Here is a 26,514-nt window from a genome sequence, read left to right on the forward strand (position 1 = left end):
ACTTATTATATTAATTTTGAATATTAATGTCAACTCCTAAGTCTAACTTGGGTTTCCTACCTTCTTCCCCCACTTTATCTTGATTTCTGCACATCCTTAAAAGAAAGTTCTAGTTACACTGCAGAGCTACTGCCAATTCTTTTCAGAACAAGGTGGGATGTTAGACGAAGTAACTAAATGTAGTCACTGACATGCAGCCCTTCACAGCACAACAGCTCTAAAGCAGATGGTAACGAGCATCCACGTACAGACCAGGGCTCTGAGGAAGCTCTTTAGCTCTAGGGTCAACTCCCCCAGCAAGAAACCTTCTTACTGGCTCCAGTTGTCACAGAACATCTGGGAGCGTATCTGGGCTGTGTGTTAAAAGTTTCGTGATTATGAAAATATTTAAGAAAAATAGAAACGCTATACCCATTCAAAATCAAGAATCTGAACATTCAATTCTGAACCGACTGTCTCTCAATCTCAGCCAGCAGAACCACACACAAAAGTTCCAAAATTCTGGTTCCTAGGGAGACATACCAGGTTGGGGAAAAGAACTATGCACAAGTAACAGCAGATGCTGCAAGTCTGTGGCCTCGGGTATCAGACAGCATGAACGGATCATTTAGAATACCCAAACATTATCCCAGTCGTTCAGAAACATTCCTTTTTTAAAAATCCTGGGTACTCCAAATCAGTGGTCACCAACCGGTGGTCTGCGGACCACTGGTGGTCCGTGAGGTCCGAAAGGTTGGCGACCGCTGCTCCAAATGGCTTGCACACTATGTCCCTACATGAACCACCTCCATGCTTTTAACTGAACTAACTACCCAAAAGCTACCCGTTCCCCAACGTGATAAAAAAGATTGTTATCTGACACTGAAAAGCTTTCCTGTACCTGCGAGAGCATCGGTTCTCCTGGGCACGGAGCCAGGACCATTCCTGACGCTGCCAGGAACTTGGGGGTCCGGCCCCTGTGGCAGCCCAGCCTGGGCAGAGCTCTGGGCTGCAGGGAAGACCCCTGTGCTTATGGCGATCGCCAAGTACCGTTAAAATACAGAGGGGGCTCCGGGCTCCCTCTCCTTCTTAGCCCTAACTCAGCCCATTGGCACCTGGGTGAGTCCGGGTTTGCACGGATGGGCGACGGGGCCTGAAGGCTGACTGTTCCTGTCACTGCTCTTAGTTATTCCTTTCACACAGCAGTTTCAGGATGTGGATCGTGTTTATTTAAGAAGGTAGTAACTCTCAGGCGCATATACTGGGCACAGGAGGGGAACAGCTTCCCTATTCTCTAATATTGAAGTCGCTGAGAGTGCCTTAAACATGCTGCCACTTTACCTTTTTGCTGACATCTTTCCTTCTTCTCCATCTCTCTCTGGGCAAGCTAAGAAGAAAAGGGGAGTTTACTCCCATCTGAAAGGATGGCAGGAAAGGACAGTTGGACTGGCCTGGCGAGATGCTGGTGTTGCCACCAATCTGCACTGTGACCCAGAGCAAGCCTGACTCTCAGGCCCCGTGTACTTGTCTGTCCTTCGAGGGGGTGGCAGCTAGGTGTCTACGAACCCTCCCAGCTCTGAAATTCTGATGCTGGCTGGGCCCTGCATAAACTCACCACATACAAACCTGAGGCCAGGGGAGCCAATGTGACGTGGGGCCCTCTGCTGCTATCCCCAAAATAATGATCCCAAACACAGAGGAAATGCCATCTAAATTACCCTGCTCTAAGGAAGAGCATGAAGCAAGTACTTTATTTATTATTATTATTTTTTAAATTCTCACCCGAGGGTATTTTCTCATTGATTTTTAGAAAGAGTGGAAGAGAGAGGGAAAGACAGAAAGCAACATCAATGTGAGAGAAACACACCGATTGGTTGCCTCCTGCAAGTGCCCTGACCAGGGCCCGGACCGGGGAGGAGCCATGCCCTTGACTGGAATCGAACCAGAAATCCTCCGGTCAGCAAGCCAACGCTCTATCCACTGAGCCAAACCAGCAAGGGCACAAGTACTTTATTTTAGTAGACGTGGGGGAATGAGGGCACATCTAGAAGAGAGAAAATATGCTAAGCAGGTAGGAAACACAAGCAGGAAAAATTTCCCACAACTTAATTTGCACACAATGCGACCCCCCAAAGCCACAGATGTGTGTGTCACTATCTTGTACTACCCCTGAGATGAAACACTGAACACCGCTGTAGAGCATAAATACAGACCACACTACTGACCCTGCAGAGCCTGGGGTACAGGACCACGGGGGTGACGAAGGCCCTTCAGAAACATTCATTGTGCAGGCTCACGTGTGTGATCAACAACTAAACTAGTCAAAACCAGAACACGCAGCACCTAATCTTAACTAAAAGAGGAAAACGCATCATAACACTGTCTCAACTCTGTTGGGAAAACAGATGCAGACATAACCGGAATTCCCGCTGTCCTTGAAACACGGAGTACCACAGCTCCAGAACACTCAAGACAACACCTACGTCTGAGTATGAATATAATAATGATGCTAAGTGTTTTGTTTTGTTTTATTACAACACAATCTTAGGAGATTTGAAAACTTCAGAGGTAGCATTAACCACTTAGTATTACAAAGGACTGATACAGAGAGACTAAGACAACCAATGCTTCGGGGTCTGACAGGCTTTCCTGAACACCTTAACCATTTCGACAAAAGCTGCAGAGGACGGGTACACTTTTTAAAGCCAACCTTCCAGGTACATCCCCGATTAGTTGTGCTTCAGTTACAAACCACCTTGGTTATTCCATATTCCATTGGAAGTTACAAATCTCAGTGAACGGGTGTGTTTTTATTTAACTTTTCATTTTTGTTTCTAGGAGATATCACTAACATGTAACATTATACTAATTTCAGGTGTTTAACATAATGATTTGACATTTATATATATTTGGAGATGATCACCACAGTAAGTCTAACCTTATATAGTTACAACTAGAGGCCTGGTGCACAAATTCATGCACAGGTGGGGTCTGGCCTGCCCCGGATGGGGGTGATCAGGCCCAGAAGCCAGGGGGAGGGGCCACAGGCAGTTGGCCGGCCGGCCCCGCCCCCTGATTGAACTCCTGGTCAAACTCCCAGTCAAGGGGACAATTTGCATATTAACCTCTTATTATATAGGATTTTTATGTGTGATGAGAATTTTAAGATCCACTCTCTTCGCAACTTTCAAATATGCTACCTGGTATTGTGAACTACAGTCCCCATGATGTACTTTTTATCCACAGACCTATTTATTTTATACCTGGAAGTCTACCTCTTGACCTCCCCCTTTTGCCTTTTTCCCCAGACCCCACCCTGGCCTGCTTTTTTTGAAATCACAAAAATTTTCAATCACACTATTTACACTAACAAAATGCTTGCTACAAAGTTTCAAGGTTTAAATAATGATTTCTAAATCAATTACTTTACCACCACATCTATTCATCAAGATAGGATAATGGAATAAAAAAACATTTTTATTTAGGTAAAATTTTAAAGTCTGTACAAGTTTTCTATATATTTTGGCAAAAAATGAGACCTTCTCATAGTTTTATTAAAGAGGCTTCATTCCCCCCAATTGCACTTACAGTCACATAAATTGATCTGAACCTACTAGTACATCTGTGAACCTAACTCCCTGGTTATGAATGTTAAAAACAACGCCAACAACAAACCCACTCTCAGGAGAGACTGACGTTTCAGCCACCTTTGCCAGTGGCATGTTCCAAACGGAATCCAAGTGCTGTACTAACAATACCAGTAACAAGCGTGTCCCGCGGGCCTTCACAAAGCACGCTCGCATTGTGAGAGAAACCCCTGCTATTTGGTGTTTCCCCCAGCACTGATTTAATAAAATCGATGACAATCTCTTTTTCAATCATGTAAGAATTCTGCGGTTCAGAACATGTGCATAATGGAAATGTGAAATCAAGTAGGTGTAATGAAATTTATGTTGCCCAATCATTTCTGAAACTTTTGACTGAAGTGACATACACCCAGGAAAGCCCACATACATGTACAGTCAGCCAGTTTTCACCATTTAGCCAGCTCCTCAGGAGCCCCCTGTCCCTCCTCACTATCTGACACCCCAAGGGTAACCACAACCTTGATTTCTCTTTGGACACTGTCCCTCTGCACTCTGGCTGGGGGCAACACAGAGCCACGGTGACCGCCCCGTCAGAGCCACAGAGCGCTGGCCTGCATGTGATTTAATTTACTTCTTGAGAGGCAGGTGGCATCCTGGTCTTACAGATGAAGAAACAGAAGCTCAGGGTCTAGCATCTGACCAAGCCATGAGGCATAAATGTGCAAATGAATGGAGAGAGAGAGAGAGAGAGAGAGAGAGAGAGAGAATGTGCATGTTAGAGCCAGGATTCAAAGCCAGGTCCCTCTAATGCCAAACTCATTTCTATAGCACAAAAGCTATTTTTGGCAATGCCATTTTCCTCCAAGTTCATTGACTCACATGTCTTCAACAAACTCCATTTATAGTTAAATAGCCTTATACAGAAAAGAACTACCCCACCTCCTGACCTCCCCAATACACACACACACACACACACACACACACACTCATCGTTTTTGAAATAGAACCCATTTTCTCATTTAGCATCCTATCTCCCCCACTACATTTTGGAATGTGAACAATTTTGAGTCTCGTTAGAGGTGTCTTAATTTTAAAAATTAAGTTGGGAACTAGCAAGTGAGATTGAAGAGGCTGCATCTTTGGTTCTGAACAGGATTTTCATTACTTTTTAAATTATACTGATTTAAGATGTGTTTTTCCCCTACTAAATAGATGGGGTAATGGAGAAATGCAAAGGCATCCTGAACTAATGGTACCTGAGGCTCTAACACCTCTCCCCCACCTGCCCTGTCGCCCCTGCCACCCTCACCTCCAACCCAAAGTGACGCCCTGGTCTGCCACTCTGGGTCAGTTCGGTCAGTTCAGCTGCTCACACCTCCTTCCAGGGTCAGCCCGGCTATGACCACTACCGTTCAAGCCACCCTGAGCACCACGCACTGGGCCCACGTGAGACAAGGCCCTCCACCTGTAGCAGTTACCCATGTTCATGACCGTCAGCTCTTCATTCTTCACCCTTCCTTATATGCCAACTTCAACATAAGACTTTTTTAAAAAAACAGTTTTGATTTCAGAGATGAATGGAGAGGGAGAAGGAGAGGGAGAGGGATGGGGGAAAGAGAGGGAGAGAGAGACAGAGAGAGAAAGAGAGAGAGAGAGAGAAACATCAATGATGAGAGAGAATCACTGATCGGCTGCCTCTTGCATGCCCCACACTGAGAATCGAGCCCACAATCTGGGCATGTGCCCTGTCCAAGAATCAAACCGTGACCTCTTGGTTCATAGGTCGATGCTCAACCACTGAGCCATGCTGGCCACGTTTAACGTAAGATTTGAATTGTGCCACCCACCCCAAGTCCCCATTATCTAGCCATCCTGGTCTTCTCAGAGTCAACCTTTATCAGAATCTCCCCACAATTCTGGCTGGGATTCATCTTCTCGTCTTCGTAAATGGGAGGAATAAGGTAAGCTACCCAAAGGGAGATGGTGACTAGTCCCCTCTCCACCCTGCCTCACCACATTCCTCCTTTGCTTTTGAATACACACACATCACACAACCAGCAACACTGCGTGTGCGCTTGTTCATGGCCTGTGCCTCTGGTGTGGGCTTCATTATTTTGTGAGCGTGGCTGAATGAGTGTTTTTGCCATTGCTGCAAACATAATGGCTCCTCTTTTGTATCAGTGCCTGGAGCAATGCTTTGACTGAGGATCACACAGCTACCATGCTGAACAGTTCAGGGGGGAGGGGGCAGGTTTAGTAGCCACAGGGCCAGCAACAAGCAACAACTTCCTCCCTCACTCCTAAGCCCTTCTGAGATGGCGAGAACCATCAAGGCTCTGTAGTGATTCTGACCCCCGGCTGGACCGCCGACTCCTTAAGGCTGGAGGTCTTCTGGCCTCCATTCCAGCACCTGAAGGGGTACCTAGCACGCTGCAGGAAAGCAAGGGCTGTTTGTGAAATATACCCATGTAATTCACTGCTATGGACAGAACTGTGTCCCTTCCAAATTGCACATGTTGAAACACTAACCCCCACTTTGACTGGAGTTGGATATAGAGCATTTAAAGAGGTAGTTCAGGCTGAATGAGGGCTCTCACCCAATAGGACTGGTGTCCTCTAAGGAGAGACCAGAGGAAGTGCACTCACACAGGAAAAGCCACGTGTGGACGTGGGGAGAAGGCGGCCACCTGCAAACCCAGAAGAGAGGCCCAGGAAAACCAAAATTGCCAACTCCTTGAACTTGGACTTCCAGTCTCCGGAGAAATAACTGTCTGTGGCACTGTCTTATGCAGCCCCCGCTGATTCATACATTCACCCACTATCCTAGATGTGAGGCTTTGGGGATGGACTCTGGCTGCTAAGGGAAGTCCACTGAGACCCCAAGGTTGGTTGCTCAAAGCTAATCCTCAGTAAAGGGAGGTTGTATCTCATTTTCCCTCTCTTCTTTATCACCAATGAGGCAAGTCTAGTTAAGGCAATCATTTCAGGAATCCCCGCCCCGTCATCATGAACTCAACTTCCGGGCCTCTGGGAAATTACATTGATTGACGCCACCGTGTGCCCCTAAACCTCCAAGGTCTTGTACACCCATGGATGATGGTTATAGTCTCAAATGGGAAGATCTGCATTCTGGCCCTAGACCTTCCACTTACTAGTTACATATACTTGCACATGGAACCTAACGTGTTTGCAGCCATTGTTTGTGTCTTTCAAATGACTGGGCTGTTGTAATACACGTTTCCTTTTCCCTTCTTTGAAAATGACCTTGACTTGCACCTGGAGAACATTCCATCTCCCAACCCCTCCCCACGCTTCCAAGTGATGGCCCCACCCCTCCTATCCCTCTGGTCACAGCCATGGCTCTGGGTGGTCACATGGTCTGGTGGTCATGCTAGTGATGCTCGGGTTCCTTTCTGGGAACGCAGGGGAAACACCCGGTTCAAGGCTGGTGTCTGGGGCATAAGAGGTTACAGCCACTTTGTAAATTCAGTGTGAGCCTCTCGGAGCCTATTTCCACCAGAGGCACAGCTGAGCTGGGGGACAGGCGAACGGGGACTGTCATCACCGTGATCCTACTTTGTTTGCCTAAGTCAAGCCACCATCTCTGAAAAGCTCTGCCAGCTCATCTTACATTCTTGCAAGTGGCAGCCAGACCACGAAGTGGGTCTCTTAGACAAGCGAGGTTGGAATTCGCTGACACGCAGAAATCATCAGTGATATGTATTTAGTTTAACTGATGCTATGACAAGCGAGGTTGGAATTCGCTGACATACAGAAATCATCAGTGATATGTATTTAGTTTAACTGATGCTATTCATTTATAGAGTCCTTATTAGTCAGGATACTTGGATATACATCCCCCCAACAAACACAAATCAAGCTGAGTTCAGTAAAAGGGGGGGGTTTATGAGCTCATCGAGTCCAACCATGGGAGGGCGGTGGTGGCTCCTCGTGCTGCCTCTTTGCCTTGGTGCCGCTTCTTGGGCACTGGCTGATTATACACTGCAGGCCCTTGGATGCCAGCACATTCTCTAGCTCAGGGGTGGGGAATGTCTGGCCATGAGGCCATATAAGGGCCAACAAAATCATTTGGTCTGGCCCTGCCAAGGCATTAGGGGTGAGTTAATTAAATGTTTGACCAAATACAGCAGGCTAATTTTTAAGCTGATAGTTTTGTATGGCCTGCAAATAATGTTACAAATATCCAAATGGCCGTTGGCAGGAAAAGGTTCCCCACCCCTGGGTTAGAGCCTCCAGACCCGTGATAAGAAGCACCAGGTGGCACTCTGCCTGGATGGGTCCCATAACCAATCACAGAGGCCAAGGAGCTCCTGTCTGAAGCTGGCACCTCCCATTGGAATATATGTTATAAGTTGAGGGTGAGGAGTGGAGAAAGATGCCCTGATATAGCTATTGGCACCCATCTCATCCCTGTAAGCACCCCAACTTGGACCTACTGCAGCTGCAAAAGTTTAAAAGTGAAAACTCCCTATTTCAATTCCCACCGATGACAAACTTAAAGAAGGAAGTCTCCCGGAGTCTGAGAAGCACTACACACAAAGGACAAACTCAGAATTGGCCTTTCTACAGGGCACCGGCTTCTTGTCAGGATGCCCTCCCTGTCCTGCTCAGAGTGTAGGAAATGACACAGTCACAGCAGCTCTGCGGGCAGATGCCATCAGGCTCAGACCTGGGTTCTAACCCCTCACCGCCACGTGTGTCAAATAAACAGAACGAGCTCATCCTGAAAATGCACACACACACACACACACACACACACACACAATCACAGCCCACAGAGGGAACAACCCAGTGTGCTATGGTGACCACGAGCTGGGGGCAAGTTCAGCACGATCCTTTTCACGATTCTCTGAAGTCCTCTCTCACTGCAAGTAGGCCTGTCCTTCTCACTCCCCTCCCTCCCATCTCGGTCTAGAATCTTTGCAAATAGTTCGTATTCTGGCTCAGAGACACTAAGTGGAGGAAGAAACAGGGAATCGGATCAAAAGCCATTCCACCCCGCCCCCAAGGAAACCTCTGTTCCCGTGTCACGTTTCTGCCAGATCTTAGTCAAAGTGTCAGCGAGAACAGCTGGCGAGGACTCGGCTTCCCCTCCTCTGCCGCGTATCTCGTGGGCATTTGCCTTAATGCAGCCAGAGCTTCGGAGACTGAAACAGTCTTAAACACTCCTGAAGGCATAACTTCAGTTCAACTGGGGAAGGATTTTTACCTTATTGCTGCGTGGGGATGGAAGGTATTAAAAACTTTAGGAAAGTGCAGAAATGCTCTCATAAATGTAATGAATTGTGTTTATCGAACACTCAACAATCACCAGGCACTGTGCCAGCCCCAGTACATACGCTATCTCCGTTCTCACAGAATCCCATGAAGTACGACTATCTGATTGGCCGGAAAGGAGCGGCTCAAACACATCAGATTCGCTGGAGGCAGAGGTTGGCCTCTGCACCCAAGACTGGCCAGCTCCAAGGGCTATACTCCTCTCTCCCGGTCACACGACGACACCTGCACGTGGGACACCTACCGAGTGTCATGGATGCCAAACAGATTATCATCTAATCCTCACAATGATTACACGATTCTTGCAAGACTGGTACTTTTGAATTTAAAGTAGTTCACAATATTTTGCATAACTTTTCCCAAGTCGACAGCAATTAGGTAGCAAGGCAGGGAACGGATCCAGGTATGTCTGATTTGAAAAACTGGGGTCTTTCATCTTCATGCCATCATTCGAAAAGGCCAACCGGACAGCTGGGTATGGAGACACCGGAGAAAGATAAGCAGGAGGGTGGAAGGGAGAGGTTTATTCTTGCAGACTCACAACAAGCAGTGATAAATGCCTGAGTGCACGGGCTGTGCACACACACACATACACACACACACACACACACACACGCACGCACGCAAGCACACGCGCAAGCATGCATACACTCCTAACCTATCACACACTGTGGCACATACTACCCAGGAGTTCTCAGCCACACCTTTCAGTCGTCAAGGGAACCAAACAAGAACACAAACTTGACCTCTTGCTGTTTACAGGTGGAGCCTTTTAAGTTCACTTCTGAAACTGTAAGGTGAACAGCTCGATCAGAGTAGATTCTAAAAAATTCTTCTTCATCGTAACCTCTTGGCAATTGTATAAAAGTATCCCTAGACTTCCATCCATGTAAGCACGGTTAACCAGGACTCCAGGGGAATGGCTTTCCAGTTGTATCTGAAGATGGAGCACTTTGATAAAAGCAGGCTCTACAGTACATGATCCAAGGTTGCATAATCTTTACATTATAATCTAACTTACACAACTTCATAGACAATGACACATTTTACATGCTCAAGAATTAAACTATAAGGAAATATTCCTGTTGATGAATGATAATTGGTATAAAATATCTATATCTATGTCTATCTAATAGTATAAAATTCAGATAGACCCAAATAAAATATCCATTCTGTTAAGGGGTGGTTCCTCCCATGGTATTAATCTCTGAATGAATTTCAGGATTTCCCTTTTTCTCTATCTAGTCTCTAATGCACCTTAGAGTTAGCTGTTTACAGAAGTCTGAGTGGAGACAAAAAGGGAAATGAAGCACCTTAAATACTGAATGAAAGAAGACAACGTAATATCCACTCCCATCTTTTTGTCTTGTCATTTCATTACAAAGTGCTTTTAAGCAATATCACAGGATTCTCTTCAAAACGCTGTAGAATAGCTAAACATCTAAAGTGGAAAACTGTTTAGAACTATTTATGCCATTTTGACCAACAATCAGTCCAGGTTTTCGACCTTGAGCAGGAAAATTCTTCAGGCCTTATTTTCCCCATCTACAAAATGGGAGTCATAATACCTAATGCATAAGGCTCATAAAAGAGCAATGTAAAGAATATATACAGCCGGATACACTGGGTCACAGTCTGTATGGTTCCTCTAACAGGACATGTCCAGAGTAGGCAGGTCCACAGAGACAGACAGATTGGCGGTTGCACACTGAAGGCCCTGGTGCCACTTTAATCATCAGAGTCTGTTGTTGGCTTTTCCGGGGTCCCACCCCCCTGGCTTCTCTGCACAGCAGGGGTTCCTGCCCTTCCCGCCTGAAAGTCTGTGCCCTCCCCATTCAGTGATCTCATTTCTGACTGAGCAGTTTCTTTGTTGTTCTGACTACGCTCTTTCTATCATAACTCTGGGTCTTCAATGTGGATCTTTTCCCTCTTTTCATTCTATATCCCCCGAGAGCCTCATCCATGCACATAATTTCAATGGTCATTTCTGGATTTACACCTTCCAAAGCTCCCTCTCCCTCCCTGACTTCCCTCTCCTGAACTCAGGCCTCAGTGTCCACCTCCTACTGAACATCACCCTGAAATAGCAGGGGTCAGGTCACGCATACCTGCCCGGCAGGCGCCTGGCTTTATAGTGCAGGAGCAGGGAGGACCTCTTGGACAATCCAGTATGGAGTCCTGTCCGCCACGACAGTTATGTCAAGTGCTGTGTCAAGCCTGAGGTGATGGGGTGTAACGGAAATGCCCTTAGAAGGAGCCTGGGACACCCCAAACCACAAGTGTGGCCACTGGGATAAGGACTCCACCTGGACATGAATCTGAGTGGGACCTCCACCCCTGGGGCTGTAAGAACTCGGAGCTCTGACCACCCAACGCTCGAGCTGGGCTGTACCTCGGGTGATGCTCGGAGCCCTGCCGACGTCCTCTCCACCCGACACCTGCCGCCACTGCAGGCGCCTGGCTCGAGACCGAAGCCCGTGTCTCCACCTACGGACGCGGCCTGTGACCAGGACCTCACACCACACTTGCCCTGCCTGCTCCTATTGCATAAGCTGCCCTCTCTGGGTGCAACCTGCGCGGGCTCTACGGCTTATTGGGAAGTCTCCCCTGACAAACCTGGCACTGTGGACAGGCTCAGGTGAGTGACGCCTTTCGGGGATGTTCCCTGGCTCGGGACACTGGCCCAGAGGAAGCTCTCAGAGCCACGTCCCCAGTGGAACCGGCAACTCCCTGACTTCCACCTCTGTTCACCAGACTGCCGTTGTCTCAGCGGCAACGCTGGCTTTTCATGGAAACGGTTACTACAGACAGAGATAGAGATAGAGGGCGGAGAGAGAGAGAGAGAGAGAGAGAGAGAGAGAGAGAGAGAGAGACACCAGCTGAAATTAAGGCAAACATGGGCTATTGGCTGGCCCCTGCCAGGCTGCAGACTCAGGCAGCCGGGTCCCTGCAGATTGGGCAGACCTGGATTCCCAAGGGACGGCAAAGGTCAGAACTGACCAGCAGCTTCTTTCAAAATTGCATTTCCTTATATTTTTTAAACAAACGTACAAACATGCTCTCAGTGACCGCCTAGAGCTTGGGTGATGAGAAGAGCTGAGCAGCACCCCTTTAGATTCACCTGATGGCAGACAACACCAGCCAGCTGACTTCACCATTGTAGTTACATAAATGTATGTACCAATGACTCAGTGCAGAACAATAGGACGAATGATGCCAAGAGAAAGGGCCCCTCCTAAAATCCAAAGGGCTTCTAGGCCGAGGAGGACAGAAGGCAATTAGGACGGGAAAATGTAGAGAGGGTTCTTTGCCCCTTTCTATTATTAGTTTTGTTTGCTGTTGTGTGTGTGTTTTTTAAACTGGTGTGCCCGAGGGAAAGAATCCGGAGACTTATGCATTAGGTAGATGCCCTCATTTTCAAAATGCACAAAAGAGTCAGCCTGTGGAGCAGATTAGATGAAAGAAGCCAAAGAGCCCGGGGCTGCGACCAAATGTGAACGGAAGAAGAATGGGGGAGGGGGGGTAGTCTGAAAGAAGCTGGGATCCACGGGTCCTCATGGAGAAAAGTGCCTACGACCAGAGACCCGAGACCTTGGCAGACCCCGAGGTCCGCAGCGCCATCCTGGTTCAACTGGAAAAGACACGCGGGTGGAGCTGGCAGAGAGAATGGCAACCGAGTAAAGAGGAGTTTGGTAGAACCCTTCCTTTGAGAGGCTTTGGAATTTCCACTTTGAGTCTACCAGCCAGAATTCGTGACCAGAAACCTTAGGCAAGAAACAGTGTCAAAGCTGCTAAAACCTCCACTCTTACCAAGCACTTTGGAGGTGCCAGGCAGTGGGCTGATGGATGTTTCTACACGCACATTCTCCTTTAATCTCCACAACGATTTGGGAGACGCGTCTCAAAGCCCCATTTTACAGATGATCAAACCCGAGGCCCCAGGTCAAACAGCTGGGGCCCAGAGATGCAGGCATTCAAATGGAGGTCGATGCGGTGGGAAAATCTCTGCTCTTCTGCCCGCTATCCACACATACGCTTTGACCTCTCAAAGAAGCAGTCCTATTTATAAGAAATCCTATATAATAGAGAAATATGCAAATTAGCCGGGATGCCGTATCATCATGACCGAACAGCAGGGACCTGAGGCTGCATGGCGCCTGGCCTGGGCGAGGGACCTCAGGCCATGCCCCCCACCCCGTGGGGCTTGACGGGGAGCTCAGGCCGCACGCCTCGTCTGAGATAAAGAGATGCACAAATGTTTTTTCAGATCTATGTTTAAATCCCACAGAATTCGGGGCAAATCCAGACTTCTGGCCCGCCAACTGGACCAGAAGGGAAAGTTTTGCCGGACACAGGGTAACCATGGCCAGAGGACTTTAGCCCTGTTTTATTTTCCCAAGGCTCACAGTTTTGGCAAATGTTACAGTAACGAACTCTGGTTGGGAATTTGGCATGTTCTGAATGGTTTACTAATACGATTGTACCAAATCCCCAGAAAACCCTTAAGACAGACAAGCGTTGTTATTATTATTATCCCCACAGAGAGGCTAAGCCGGTTGCCCCAGAAGCCAAGGCAGGGTTCGCTTCCTGTTTGCCCACGTGGATAATTCACTGCCTCCCGAAGACCCAGGAGACCTCTGAGAAGCGCCCTGTTGGAGGATGGGGACCCCCGGCCGGCCTGCCACCCCCTCCTCCCTCTCCTTGGCTGCAATTCAGACGCAGCTGCTGGAGGGAGCACTCTTTCTCCTCTAAGCTAGCGCTAAGCCTCAAAATCATTTTGACCTACTTTTAGGGAAATTGCTAGAATGGGATAGAGCGGGTACTCCGCAGAAAATCTCTGCCACCCCGTCGTCCTGAGGCCCACTCCCCATGCCCAGGTCAGACAGTGCAGACTCGGGATGTCACGTGGCTCGCCCAAGGTCACAACGTTTGCCACGTGGCAGTGTTGGAACCAGAACCACGGTCCCTTCCTGGACTTGTAACCAGTGCACTCCCTCCACTCCAGGGTGTTTCTGCTTTACTAGTACTTGCTCTGGAGACTCATGGCACAGAATACAGCCGAAGTGAGGCACGGCATACATTTCAGCAGTAAAGATGCCTGGCATAGGGATGGCAGAGAGTAAGGGCTGTGCCGAGTGGCAGTACGCAACCAGATGCTCTCCCAAGACAGTAAGTACACGAAACTACCTAGAACTTGGGAAACGGGCCTTCCCCAGAGGAAGTCATCTCAGTCATCATCACCCCCGAGCACGGTTCCCCAGCAGCAAGCACTGGGCGTACTCTCAGGACAACGTTCATCTCACAGCGGAAGAACGTGTCTCCTTCCTGCTGGCGGGCCACAGCAGCGCCGTCCTGCTCTGGGCGCCGGACACGCCTCGAAGGTCCTCTTTCCGTCTCATTAGCTCATCCAGTGCGTTGTCAGAAACGAATAGAAAGAAAAATCTGTGATGTGTGTGATGGAATTTAATTCCACTACCGGACCCTATAGAAATGGATTTAATACCAATGAGGGGCCGATGCTGGGGTGACTGGGAAAAGGAAGTGGAGGGAGAGCCAGGAAGGCTGCAGGGTGTTAGTGACTGCGCCGTGGCTGCGTCAGCCCTTCACAGGGTGTGTGGTCTGATCCCAACACGGGTTATAAGTGGTACAGGAGGCAGGCCCTGGGCTTCCCTGGAACTCCAGCCTCATCCAGTGCCTGACACACAGAGATGGGTAGTAAAGAAGTGCTTGTGGGTGGGGTAGTGTGGGCGAGCAGAGAACACCTGCTCAGAGGAAGAGCTGGAAATAAGACAGGTGGGTCCAAGCGGTCAGCTGGCACAGAGCTGCAAGGGCAGCAGCTTGTCTGGGAACAAAACTCCGCAGGGGCTGAGGCCGACAGGGCCTGTGAAGGCCGGCAGGAAAGAAGTGGACGATCAAACCGGGTAGTGTGTAGCCCAGTGGTTCTCAACCTTCCTAATGCCGCGACCCTTTAATACAGTTCCTCATGTTGTGGTGACCCCCAATTTCATGGTTACAAATTGAACATAATTAAAGCATAGTGATTAACCACAAAAACAATATGTAATTATATATGTGTTTTCCGATGGTCTTAGGCGACCCCTGTGAAAGGGTCGTTCGACCCCCAAAGGGGTCGCGACCCACAGGTTGAGAACCGCTGGTGTAGCCACTTCCAGCAGAAGCACGAATTGAACACGGACAGCGATGCCATCTGCAGCTCTGGGACGAAACCTCCAGGGACCAGATGAAGGGTCAGACCAGGGGTGAGGAATGTCTTTAATGAGGAATCACTGATCATTAAAATAATTCAACTGAGGGTGATGTTTAAAGTCACCTAATTTTAAGTTTGACGGGTGAATGAATTATGGGGGGTGGGAGGGTAGCTAGGGAGTTTGGAAAAAAATACAAAACACGTTCCTCTTTTAATGAGGAAAATAAGAAACAGCATTAATGAATAGAATTAATAAACATGTATTTCAAACACACAGAAACCAAAATCGAGACACATGGAGACAGGCAGGGGGGACACCTGTCAGCTAGCCACCCTGCGGGCTCCGATGAGCCACACTCCCCTCTGGTGAGCCCCGTCCTGGGTCTGCCTGCAACAATGGGTGTCCCCTCTGGCACTCCCCTCCGTCTCCATTGTACAAGAACTGAAGTGCTCTCTAGTCAAGGGGAACTGCTCACACTTACAATTGTCTCTCGCAGCCTAAATGGCATTTAAAATAAGTGCTGTGAATTGATGAAATGACCAATTATGTTAACTACCCATGCCTGGTGTAATCCAAACCAAATCTTACCCCATTATCCTCAAAACTGCGAGGTGACTCAGCAGGCCCTCCTGCCAGCGATTCTGCAAGAACCAAAACACACAGGCCGCCCTCGAGTAGGACCTCGAGTACTTCAGTTAATTCTTGCAATTGGTTTTTGTGCTGGAAAATAAAATAACCGTACCACATTTCTCCTCCACAGCGTACACACCACACACTGCCAGACAACACTGCTGCCATTATGCCATTTTGTCCCACTCATTCCATTATCCCCTCTTCTCTGTATCCCATTATTCTCTTCAAACACCTCTCGGTGGGTGTGATGTCATCCCAAAGTGCCCGAGTCCCTCGTTACCCGCACCTGCCCCATGACAACCCCGTGGCTATGATGCTCTCGGGATCCTCTCGTGCCTGCGTACTCTTGCTGTGGCCCCTTCTTGCAATGCTTTTTTCCATTTCCAAGGCCCCCATTTATCCATTTTTTAAGACTTCACTCAAGTGTCAACTCTCCCAAGAAGTGACAGCCCCTCTGCTCCCATCCCCCTGACAAAAGCAAGTGGGTCCTCTACACGATGTGACTTGTCCGCTTCCTTAGCTGCTCTGCATTCTAGTAGCCTCAGCCCCAGGATCACTCCGCCCAGCAGGGCCTCCCCATGCAGCTGGTTCAGCCAGCTCTGCTCCAATGGGGTCCACAGCCAGGCTGGGCTTCTGCTGGCTGGTCCCTGGGCCTGTGTCACCCGATAAAACAGTGGTTCTCAACCTTCCTAATGCCGCGACCCTTTAATACAGTTCCTCATGTTGTGGTGACCCCCAATTTCATTGTTATAAATTGAACATAATTAAAGCATAGTGATTAATCACAAAAAAATATGTAATTATATATGTGTTTTCCGATGGTCTTAGGTGACCCCTGTGAAAGGGTCGTTCGACCCCCAAAGGGGTCGCGACCCACAGGTTGAGAACCGCTGCGATAGAAGTTTCGTTTTCTATCCCACTTCCCAAAACTGGGCTCTTTAGGGAGCCCTGCTCACCTGCAACCCACTCCCTGTGGCTGGAACCTGTTAACAGAGTTCTTGCCTATAATCTGATGTCTAGAAAAACGTCCTCCTGCTTGTTCCAGGGAAAAAGAAGGTATGTGTGCATATTTTTGAAATGTAAAGTACAAAGATGAGAAAGCAAGCATAAGTTAGGGCGTTTTCCTCTACCTGAGTCTAACCTGACCCTTCCGCTGGTAGGACAGGGAAGCCCCCTTCTTCATACACTGTTACCTTTTTGCAAAACTTTTGCTTGTGGGCTTCAGCGAGTTCTTGATGAGCCCATACCACCCACCAAAGAAACATAGAAATATTAATTAGGATAGTTCGAAAAACCTTGTCACAATAAGTGTCTGGAGAACTCTATAGACAGAGCTAGCAAATGAAGAAGAAATAGCACAGAAAAACAAAGTTGACAAATCCCGGCCCACACTCCCAAAGTCTCTCCAAGATCCTTCTGATTTTCACATGTACAAAGAAATAAATGGGCTGCACCGAATTGGATGTGGCTTCAATGAGCATCTGACTTACGTCATAATTTCATTCTCAATGCCTCGAGTAATTAGGATTGTTAACCCTATCAGGACAAGAAAAAAGGTCTCCCACCCACGAGACAGACTCTCAGCCAAACCACTCAACTTCAGAAACCTTATCAATGTTTATCCTCAGGCTTTTGCTTGAAACAACCCAAAAATAAGGTGCTTAGAGCAAATCTTACCTAATGTGAAACTCAATGAATAAAAATCCTATAAGAAAATGCTCTAAGTAAATTAAACCCCTTTTCTGAAAATAATTCAAACACCAGTGATATTCATTGCTATAGATCTAGAGGGAAAGGGAGGATACACAGCCCTTTGAAATTCCCTGGAAGAAAGCCAAAGGCTCATCAAGGTCGATTTCCATATATACCATCTAAAGGGGGAACAGAGGAGATTTTTTAAAAATTATGTATTAATTTCTGAAAGCGGGGGGAGTTCCCCTTTTTTCTTAATTAGGATGTCTATGGTGGTCATTAAAATTAGCATTACTCAAACCTGCCTGCCTAAATTTCACCCTGTACCAAGCAAAAATGCAAAGACATTCTTAAGTTCCCAATTTCACAGGCTATTAGAACGACAATATGCAATTGCATAGCCTATAAAACAACGACAAACATGTGACATCATTCAAAACTGTTTGAGCTACTCCAGAAACCTGAAGATAAACGTCACTCTTCTTAGCCACGTTCATATTCACCCACATGGCCAGCCCTCAGTGTGTACGTTTAAAGAAAAGAGGCTTAAACCAACCAAACAGGTCTAAACCAACCAAAATGCACTGGAATGCCTCACCTTAAGCCCAGTACAGTTCTAAACCTCTTGGTCCAACCAAATCCACCTGATTTGGGCCCGCTGTGCCACTCTGACACCTGGCCAGTCAACAGAGGCTGGTGGCCTGAGGAGCCAGCCAATTCCAGCTGATCTATAGAGCAGATATCCAAAACAGCAATCACCCAAAAGTACTTTCTAGAAGTATTTAGCATGCATCTTATTGCTATTTTAAACCATTTATTCTTCTTTAACTTTGGCTATTTCCAAAGAAATTTAATTGCAAAAGTCGAGATGAAAGTTTGAATTCCTCGGGCACACTGCATGGCAACTTGGCACAGCAGCTGATCGTGGGCTGGTCAGCAGGAAGGCTGTCCCCCTGCAAATGATGCTTGCAGGGACAAGGGGTGTTTGAACTCTGAGCCTCAGAACTAACCACAGTCACCCATCCAGGTACATGTGGATGTTAGGGGTCAGCCAGGAATACATGGCGCTCCACGGTGAACAAATTGCCAACAGACACCCAAAACATCCGGGGCACTGAAAATACGCAACGGGGTTGGATTTTACCAGCCTGGTTGATGCTATTGTCACATCCAAACTGCCGCGTGATTCCAAGTTCACCAAAGCAAGCCAAGCACGTCTAGAATAGGACCAGTAACGACAGACCAAAAGGAGCAGTCCTGGTTTCAGACTAGCAATTCACAGCAACCAGAAGATGTGAGAAGGAAGAAATGACAGACCCGACCCACAGCAGTCACACTTCTCCAGTGCCCACTCCTCAATAGGACAGAACTCTGCTGGTTGGCACCAGAAGAGATGGGGGGGAAGGGGGAAGGGACCGGGTGCTTGTAGAGACCTACCTTGTAGAAGGGCTCCATTTCTCTTGAAGAAGGTACTGCCCGGCCAGATGGGTGGACCTGATGTGCTGAAACAGAAAAGAAAGCAGCGTAAGGATGGGCTCATTTACACCCACTCACCTATACTCTGAGCAACCCATGCTCTGAACATGTCACTCAAAATGGCCTCAAAACGCTTTCCCAATTATGCATTACTAGAGGCCTGGTACACGAATTCATGCACAGGTGGGATCCCTTGGCATGGCTGGCGATGGAGGCCTATGGCGGGGGGGTGGGGGGCAGCCGGCCAGGGGGAGGGACCCCGGGAGGTTGGCTGGGCTGGGGGGAAGGGAGGGAGGCCACAGGAGATTGGCTGTGGGAGTGCACTGAGCACCAAGGGGCAGCTCCTGCGTTGAGCGTCTGCCCCCTGGTGCAGTGCACATCATAGCAACTGGTTGACCAGTTGTTCCAATCATTCGGTCTTACCGGTTGCTTAGGCTTTTATATAAATAGATTTATAACCTCTGAAAATGCAACTTTAAAAACCATTACTTTTGTTTTATGATGAATGGGCTTCATCTTTCACAGTGCAGAAACAGTCCATGTGGAATTGGGGTTACCATCTGGACCCTGCTACCTTCTGGGCATTGGAATTATTTGCAGATAAACAAAATGGCAAATTCACACAGTTCAACGTCATAGCTTATAACTTTTGCTAACTTGTTCTTGGTTTTATGATTTTATGTGGCAAAGAACTTCTATCCCTGCCTGAGACCAGGTGGGTTTTCCAACACTTCCTGGTGCCACCTGCCTATTTATAAATGCAAACCTGCCTCTCTTGGCTTTCCCACCATCAAATCCTTAATATACAGACATGACCTTGATCGACTCTCTCCCTCCCCTACCTTCTTGTTTCGCATCCTGTTTTCAATTTCTTGGCTTAAAATGTTGCACTCCATCCCCTATAATACATTTTTCAAATGTCACCACCCACAGTCTGGTAACAAGAGAGGCAAGAAAATAAGGAAGATCAATATATCACAAAGACACTTTACTGCATTTATAGACAAGCATGTTCACTGTTTTAAAATACCCAGTGAAAAACTTTATAACCGAGCCTGCCTGAATGAAATATCCTTGGAGTGGAAAGCAGGTTATTCTAAATCAAGCAGTGAATGTTAGAAAGCACTTAGTAAAAAAAAAAAAAAAAAAAAAAAAAAAGTTACTACATCCAGCCCAAGAGGCAGCATAAGCTACTTTCAGCAAAATAGTTCATGGCAGCTGAACTGGTTTGGCTCAGTGGATAGAGCGTCGGCCTGCGGACTGAGGGGTCCCAGGTTCGATTCCGCTCGGGGGCATGTATCTTGGTTGCGGGCACATCCCCACTGGGGGGCGTGCAGGAGGAAGCTGATCGATCTCTCTCATAGATGTTTCTAACTCTCTATTCCTCTCCTTCTCTGTAAAAAATCAATAAAATATATTTTAAAAAAAATAGTTCATGGCAAATGATACTGGCTAACGCATCATCAATCACCTTCAACATTAAAAAAATAAAAAGCTGGTCCGAATAACACATGTGTAAATTGGGCAGATGGACACACGCAGGGAGAATAAGAAATCTGAAGGGCTATACGACTGATGACTGCTTCACTGATGTCCAGGGTCCCTAGTAATGCAATACTGTTAACAAAAGGAGAAATGCCAGGGACACGTGCTGCTGATGGACACATCGTTACCAGAGGTACAAACAGTATCGCGGGTCCATGGACACATTCCATAATTGGGAAGTAGAAGGAGTAAAAGAGCGACAGCGCAAAAATACTATTCAACAGCAGATGACGTCAAGTGTGCTAGAAAACACATTGTAACCCGTGATGTACATGAACCTTTTTGTTCTACTGTGTTTGGATCCACTGTACTCAGACTGAACGGGAATAACCCAAATCCGTGATGGCTTTTCCTGCAACCCTGATCCCCCCAGCTCTGGCCATGGTGGCCTCCGGGTGGTCAGGAGTTGCCCAGGGCAACAGCAGACCTGGCTGGGGTCGCAGGGCTGTGGGATGATGGCAGAAAGCTGATTTCTCTTCTGTCTCATTCCTGGCCTATTCCGTTCTGAGGCTTTGCAGCTCCAAGTTGAATGAAGAATAATATGCACTAAAAGGCTTAAGATTATCTTTTAACAACCCCAGCCAGCTCCTGGGATTTCACCATAAGAAAGCAGGAAGCAGCAAGCTGGCTGTTGCCAATACTCAATCACCTGATTTCTAAAGATATTTAAAAACCGAGGACTTCATTATAGAGGAGTTGGTGCTTCAAGAGAATTCAATAATTGAGTATTACTGCAGGAGCCTGACTATCTACTTACTGCCACCCAAATCTCCTCTTTATCCTGACCTGGATTTGGCTGAGAACCGAGTAGATGCCAGCGATGGGGTAAATGGGGAAGCAAGGGCGGGTAAATCCAGTGGTTTAGATAAGGAAAATTCTCTATACCATAGAAATCTACTTAAAGGTTTCTACAACATCCTTTAAACGTAGCTAAGTCTCCAATCACTATTCCCGCTGCCCTGCTATGTGGTCTGTGTAATCTGTAGCCGAGTAATGGAGAGAGATTTGACTGGCCACCCACCTGCTCCGGCCTGGCCCCCATTGGGACTGATGAATTCACCTGTGGTCTTCCTCGCTCAAGGTAAACTGGTTCACGTCACACTCATTACAAAGCTTTTGAGCTCACTGGCCCCATATTCTACATTCTTTTTTTTTTGGATGGTCCCTCAAAATGACATCTTCTAACTATTAGCACATTCAAGGATGTATTAAGTGCTTACTGAGAACTGTGCTGGATGTTAAGAAGGACACAGGAAGTGAGGGAGGGGGATTAAAAGGCACCTTTTATGGCCTCCAGGAGTTTTACTGACATACTTACCTAGCTCCAACCTCCTAGGATTCTATCTAAAGGGACAGGAAATGCCCAGAGAAAGGTCAATGGTTACAGTCCCTGTGGCTGCAGGTTGGAGAAGCTGCAAACTGATTTTTTCCCTTGATGTGGAGTTGTTTCCAGTCCACTGGACTTTAAAGCTCAAAGTGAGCTTAAAAACATTATATGAAATTACTTAAAAGTGTGTGTCAAGCCCAGTAATTCAGAGAAGGCGCTGTGGTCAAGGTCTTCGTGGGAGAACCTGAGTCACCCTGGAAACCACCCATTCATGCGGCAAACCAAGAGAGGGGGGTGGGGGACTCTCCACTCAGTGCTAGGTGCTGGTGACTTGTATATGGTCCCTGCCACGACTTCTCTAGGACCTCTTCAATCTACCAAAGCGGGTTTCATTACCACACAATGGTGCTCATGTTGCTTGAAGCTGGGACTTTCCCAGGGAACCCTCCAAACCTGTGGGAGGGTAGGCAGGCAGGACTCACCTTCCTCCTTCTATAGACAAGGAGATAGAGGCCCTGAGGGGGGGAAGGGAATCACCCAAGTCATCTAGTGAGCAGCCCAAGACCACACCAGGGCTTGCGGGGCCAGCCCACTGTTCTGACACAAACACATCAACGGGCCGACTTCATTCCTCACCTCCGGCTTTCCTCTTCCAGTCTCCCCGCACTGAACTCCTAGCTATCGCTCTGCATGGAAGAAGGCTGTGGATGGAATTTCACCAAGACTCTCTCCAAGGCTGCCCAGCCAGTGTGGTCCAGTGGTTGAGCATCGACCCACGAACCAGGAGGTCAGGGTGCGATTCCCAGTCAAGGCACATGCCCGGGTTGTGGGCTTGACCCCCAGTAGGGAGCATGCAGGAGGCAGTGAGTAGATCAGTGATTCTCTACCATCATTGAATCATTGATGTTTCTCTCTCTCTCTTCCTCTCTCTCTCCCTCTCTGAGATCAATAAAAACATTAAAAAAAAAAATCTCTCTGAGGCAAAATCCCACGCTAGAAAAAGCAATCAGGCTAACCACATGTGAAACATGGCACTGGGCTCCTATTAGCAGAAACAATACAACACGGGGACACAAATGTCTCATTTCAATGAGGTGCTAACAAAATTCCAGGAACTTCAGCAACTAGAAGCCAAACCTGCTTTGTGACAAAGGAAGCCAACCAACGGGACCAGAAAGGCAGTTGTGAACTGGCATTTGAGAACATTGATCCAGCGGATCGTTAAGACCAGAGCTGAGCCAGCAAATCCCAAGAGACGAGTGGAATCGTCCTGAACAGCACACCCAGTGTCTGCCTGAGACTCACAGTCCACCGTCGCTCCCGGGGCTGCACACTCTCGGCTGCATGGCTTCGAACTCCCAACGGGACGCCGTGACTCAACAGGTCACGGACCCCTAAGGTGGCTCTTGGCATAACGATGGGATCTGTCACGTGTTTTCTCTACACCCGTGACCTTCACCACTGTGAGAATCGGCTGGACTATAACCAAGACCCTGGGAGGCTCTGGCACCACCCACACCTGTACACTCACCAGCCTGGAGTTTCTCTAAGTCTAATGAAAAGCAAATGAAGGCCCTAGCCAGTATGGCTCAGTGGATAGAGCACCAGCCTGCAGACTAAAGGGTCCTGGGTTTGATTCTGGTCAAAGGCACATGTGTGGGTTGTGGGCTCAATCCCCAGTAGGGGGCGTGCAGGAGGCAGCCGGCCAATGATTCTTTCTTCATTGACATTTCTCTCTCTCTCTCCCTCTTCCTTCCTCTCTGAAATCAATAAAAAAAACTTTTTGAAAAAATAAAGCAAATTAAGAAAAGTACTTTTTTTCTAAGCTGCCAAATGTGAATAGGTGTATCTAAAAGAAAGAACAGGATACAACATGATGAACCTCAAGGACACTGCGCTAAGTAAAATAAGCCAGACACAAAAGAACGAATCCTACATATATATGGTTCTATTTCTATGAGGTCCCTGGAGGAGTCAGGTTCACAGATAGAAAGTAAAATGGTGGTTTCCAGAGGCCGGAGGGAGCGGGGAAGTCATTGTTTAGTGGGTTCAAAGCTTCAGTTTTGCAAGGAACTGGCTGCACAGCTATGTGCATGTGCTTAATACTACGGATCCATACAATGGTTAAGATGGTTAACTGTAAATGGTTAAGATGCTGTATTTTTTATGTTGCATGTATTTTACCACAACAAAACATTTCTTTATATTGATTTCAGAGAGAGGAAGGGAGAGGGGGAGAGAGAGAGAGAGAGAGAGAGAGAGAGAGAGAGAGAGAGAGAGGAAATCAATGAATACACCTTGTACTGAGGATGGAGTGCCCGGACAGGGAATCAAACCTTGACATCCTGGTTCATAGGTTGCCGCTCAACCACTGAGCCACACCGGCTAGGCTAAACACTTTTTAAGATATAAAATAAGAAAAAGAATTAATACAAGACAGATTCTGAAAAAGTGAATCAAAGTCTAAAGAGTTCGGGGCACTGAAAGACCAACTTCTGTGCCGTAGTTCTGAATGGCCCCTGCAGTCAGCATCGCTGCTAGAATGGTCCAGAGCACACACACTACAACGCAGAAAGCCCAATCTGACTGGGGAAGGGGACACAGAGAGACCAGCCTGCACTGATCTGGTACGTACAGAGGCCAGAGCTTGCTCGCTCTGCTTCAGGCAACTGAGCAGATTCCTGTCACATACACTGAAAACTGTGCGAAGGCAATCCCTTTAGATACTGAGACGGCTACCACCAGACGGTGTTTCCCCAAAGCAGTTGTAATGAAGGGGAAATTCCTAAGAAAATATTTGGAATTCTACTGCTCTAATTTTAACTGTGGATTAATCACCAGGAAATAAGAGGAAAACAAACATGACCTATGCCACCACACACTGACCCAGCCTCCTCGGGAGCAGGACATGAGTCCTAGAAGTTTGGAATTTAGAAATCAGCACAGTCTGACAGAGAGACATGTGTGAGATGGTCTCCCGTTTCACAAAATATCATAATTTGAGAAGCATCACTAAAGAGTTCAGAAGCTGAGAGTTCAGAATTCTCAGGGACATTTTATAAAACTTCTGAAGTATAAACCCGGAGTGTGTGGATGGTGCTGTTGGAGGCAGTGAGACAGACATGAGCAGAGCAGGGACGATGGGCAGGTGCAGAAGGTCACCAGGATGGAAAGCCCCAGGTGCCCAGCAACGGACAATCCGTTGTGGGGGGGACCGCATCCCCAGGGTGACCATCCTCCCCTAGCGTGCCGCTGGTCCTGAGGTTTGGACCCCTGACCTTTCCTCCCTAGAGACAACATCTAGGCCTCAGTTTATTTCAGCTCCAGGCCCCATAAGCAACAAACCCAGCCATGGCTGACGTCAGGACCAGCTGCATGGATAATGACCCCAGCCTGAAACCACACCCGGAAAGGACACACCTGGAAGGCTATTGAATATTCTATTAAGCTCTTTCCCTGGGACAAATCCTAAACTCTCCGCCCTTAAAGCCTTAGGATGGAGGACCCAGTGGGCTCCCCTCACCCCATTCCCCTGGCAGATAACCATTGGCTTCCTCACTCCCAAGCTCCAAGGCCCTTCCTTTGCCTCCATAAGTTGTTGCCTAAGCCCATTTCTCCTAGGAATTCCTAGAATACCCAATACATGCTCTCTTACAGTTTGGGTCTGGACTCTGAATTCTTTCCTGGCCAGAACCCAAGTACTGAGGTTTGGTCTGGCCCACCGGTTAGACACCTGGGGTCATTCCTGCCGCCTGCAACAGCCCTACGGTCCCCCCACCCCCACCCCTCCACGCCCTCCCACATGCTTTTATTTTCTGATTACATAAAGTCTCTGTAACTTCTGACATTATCTCTTTAAAATCCTTTCAAATTTTAGCCTCAAAATACCATTCTAGCCTGGTTCTCCCACTCCCTTTCTCTGTTCTAAACATTCTGCTGGCTCTTTGGCCGGCCTTGACTCCACAATGAGAGGCATTCCCAGAGTGTTAGCCTCTCTTCTTTTCTACTCAATATTCCTTTCCTAGGAGAGTTCGTGGGCCCATGGAAAACCTAGCTTCCCGAATTTTGTGTCTCCGGCTGACCTTGTCTCCAGACCCCGGAAGCTACCTGTCTGCATCCTGACCTACCACATGGCGGTCACCACCACATCCCCCTCCCCCTGCTCTGAACTTGGCTGAGAGTTCACAACACACAGAAGAGGGCTGACATTATTCTACTACATGATTTTATAAAATAGCTGTCTGCGTATCATAAGACAGAATTTTTTCAAACACTAAGGATTAAAAAAATATATCTTATAGACATACATCTCTTAGAAAGGAACTAGGCTATAGAGTAACATTTCTTCTTCACTATCATCAGCTCGGATAAAAACTGGAAAATCTTTAAAAAAGGAAACAAAATTATAAATCTCATCATTGATGGTAAGTAAGAGCTTAGGTAATTTGGATTACTCTCTTCTGTGATTTCTTGATTACTTAGGAATATATAAATAACTAGATAAGTACATGTATATTTTTGATAGTATGGGATGCATGTTTGGGTGTGCTGAAAAAATCCTGCTGGAAGCCTCTGCTACAATTTTAGATGCATCCAGCTCACGCTACATCTTAAGAACAGATGCAAAGGTGTTTATCATTATCTTTGTGCTACAGTTTCTAATTTTACATATGAAAACCAAGGCATCATTCAGCATAAAGTACATTATTTGCATGATATATTTGCATTTGTAAAACACCCACATTTACTTTTACTGCCTAATGGGCCC

At 47.4% G+C, this 26,514-nt stretch overlaps 1 protein-coding gene across 10 annotated transcripts in view; it reads right to left on the reverse strand.

Moving 5' to 3' along the window:
• Nucleotides 1–26,514, reverse strand: part of FOXN3 (forkhead box N3) — a 359,245-nt gene that overhangs the window by 98,453 nt on the left and 234,278 nt on the right. For all 10 annotated transcript variants that reach the window (XM_023765124.1, XM_023765120.1, XM_006101670.3 and 7 more), the window contains exon 4: nt 18,836–18,900. In XM_023765124.1, coding sequence (XP_023620892.1) covers nt 18,836–18,900 — 65 coding nt within the window. The remainder of the gene's footprint in view (nt 1–18,835; nt 18,901–26,514) is intronic.

This window comes from Myotis lucifugus, unplaced genomic scaffold (assembly GCF_000147115.1).
Source record: "Myotis lucifugus unplaced genomic scaffold, Myoluc2.0 scaffold_377, whole genome shotgun sequence".
Classification (NCBI taxonomy): domain Eukaryota; kingdom Metazoa; phylum Chordata; class Mammalia; order Chiroptera; family Vespertilionidae; genus Myotis; species Myotis lucifugus.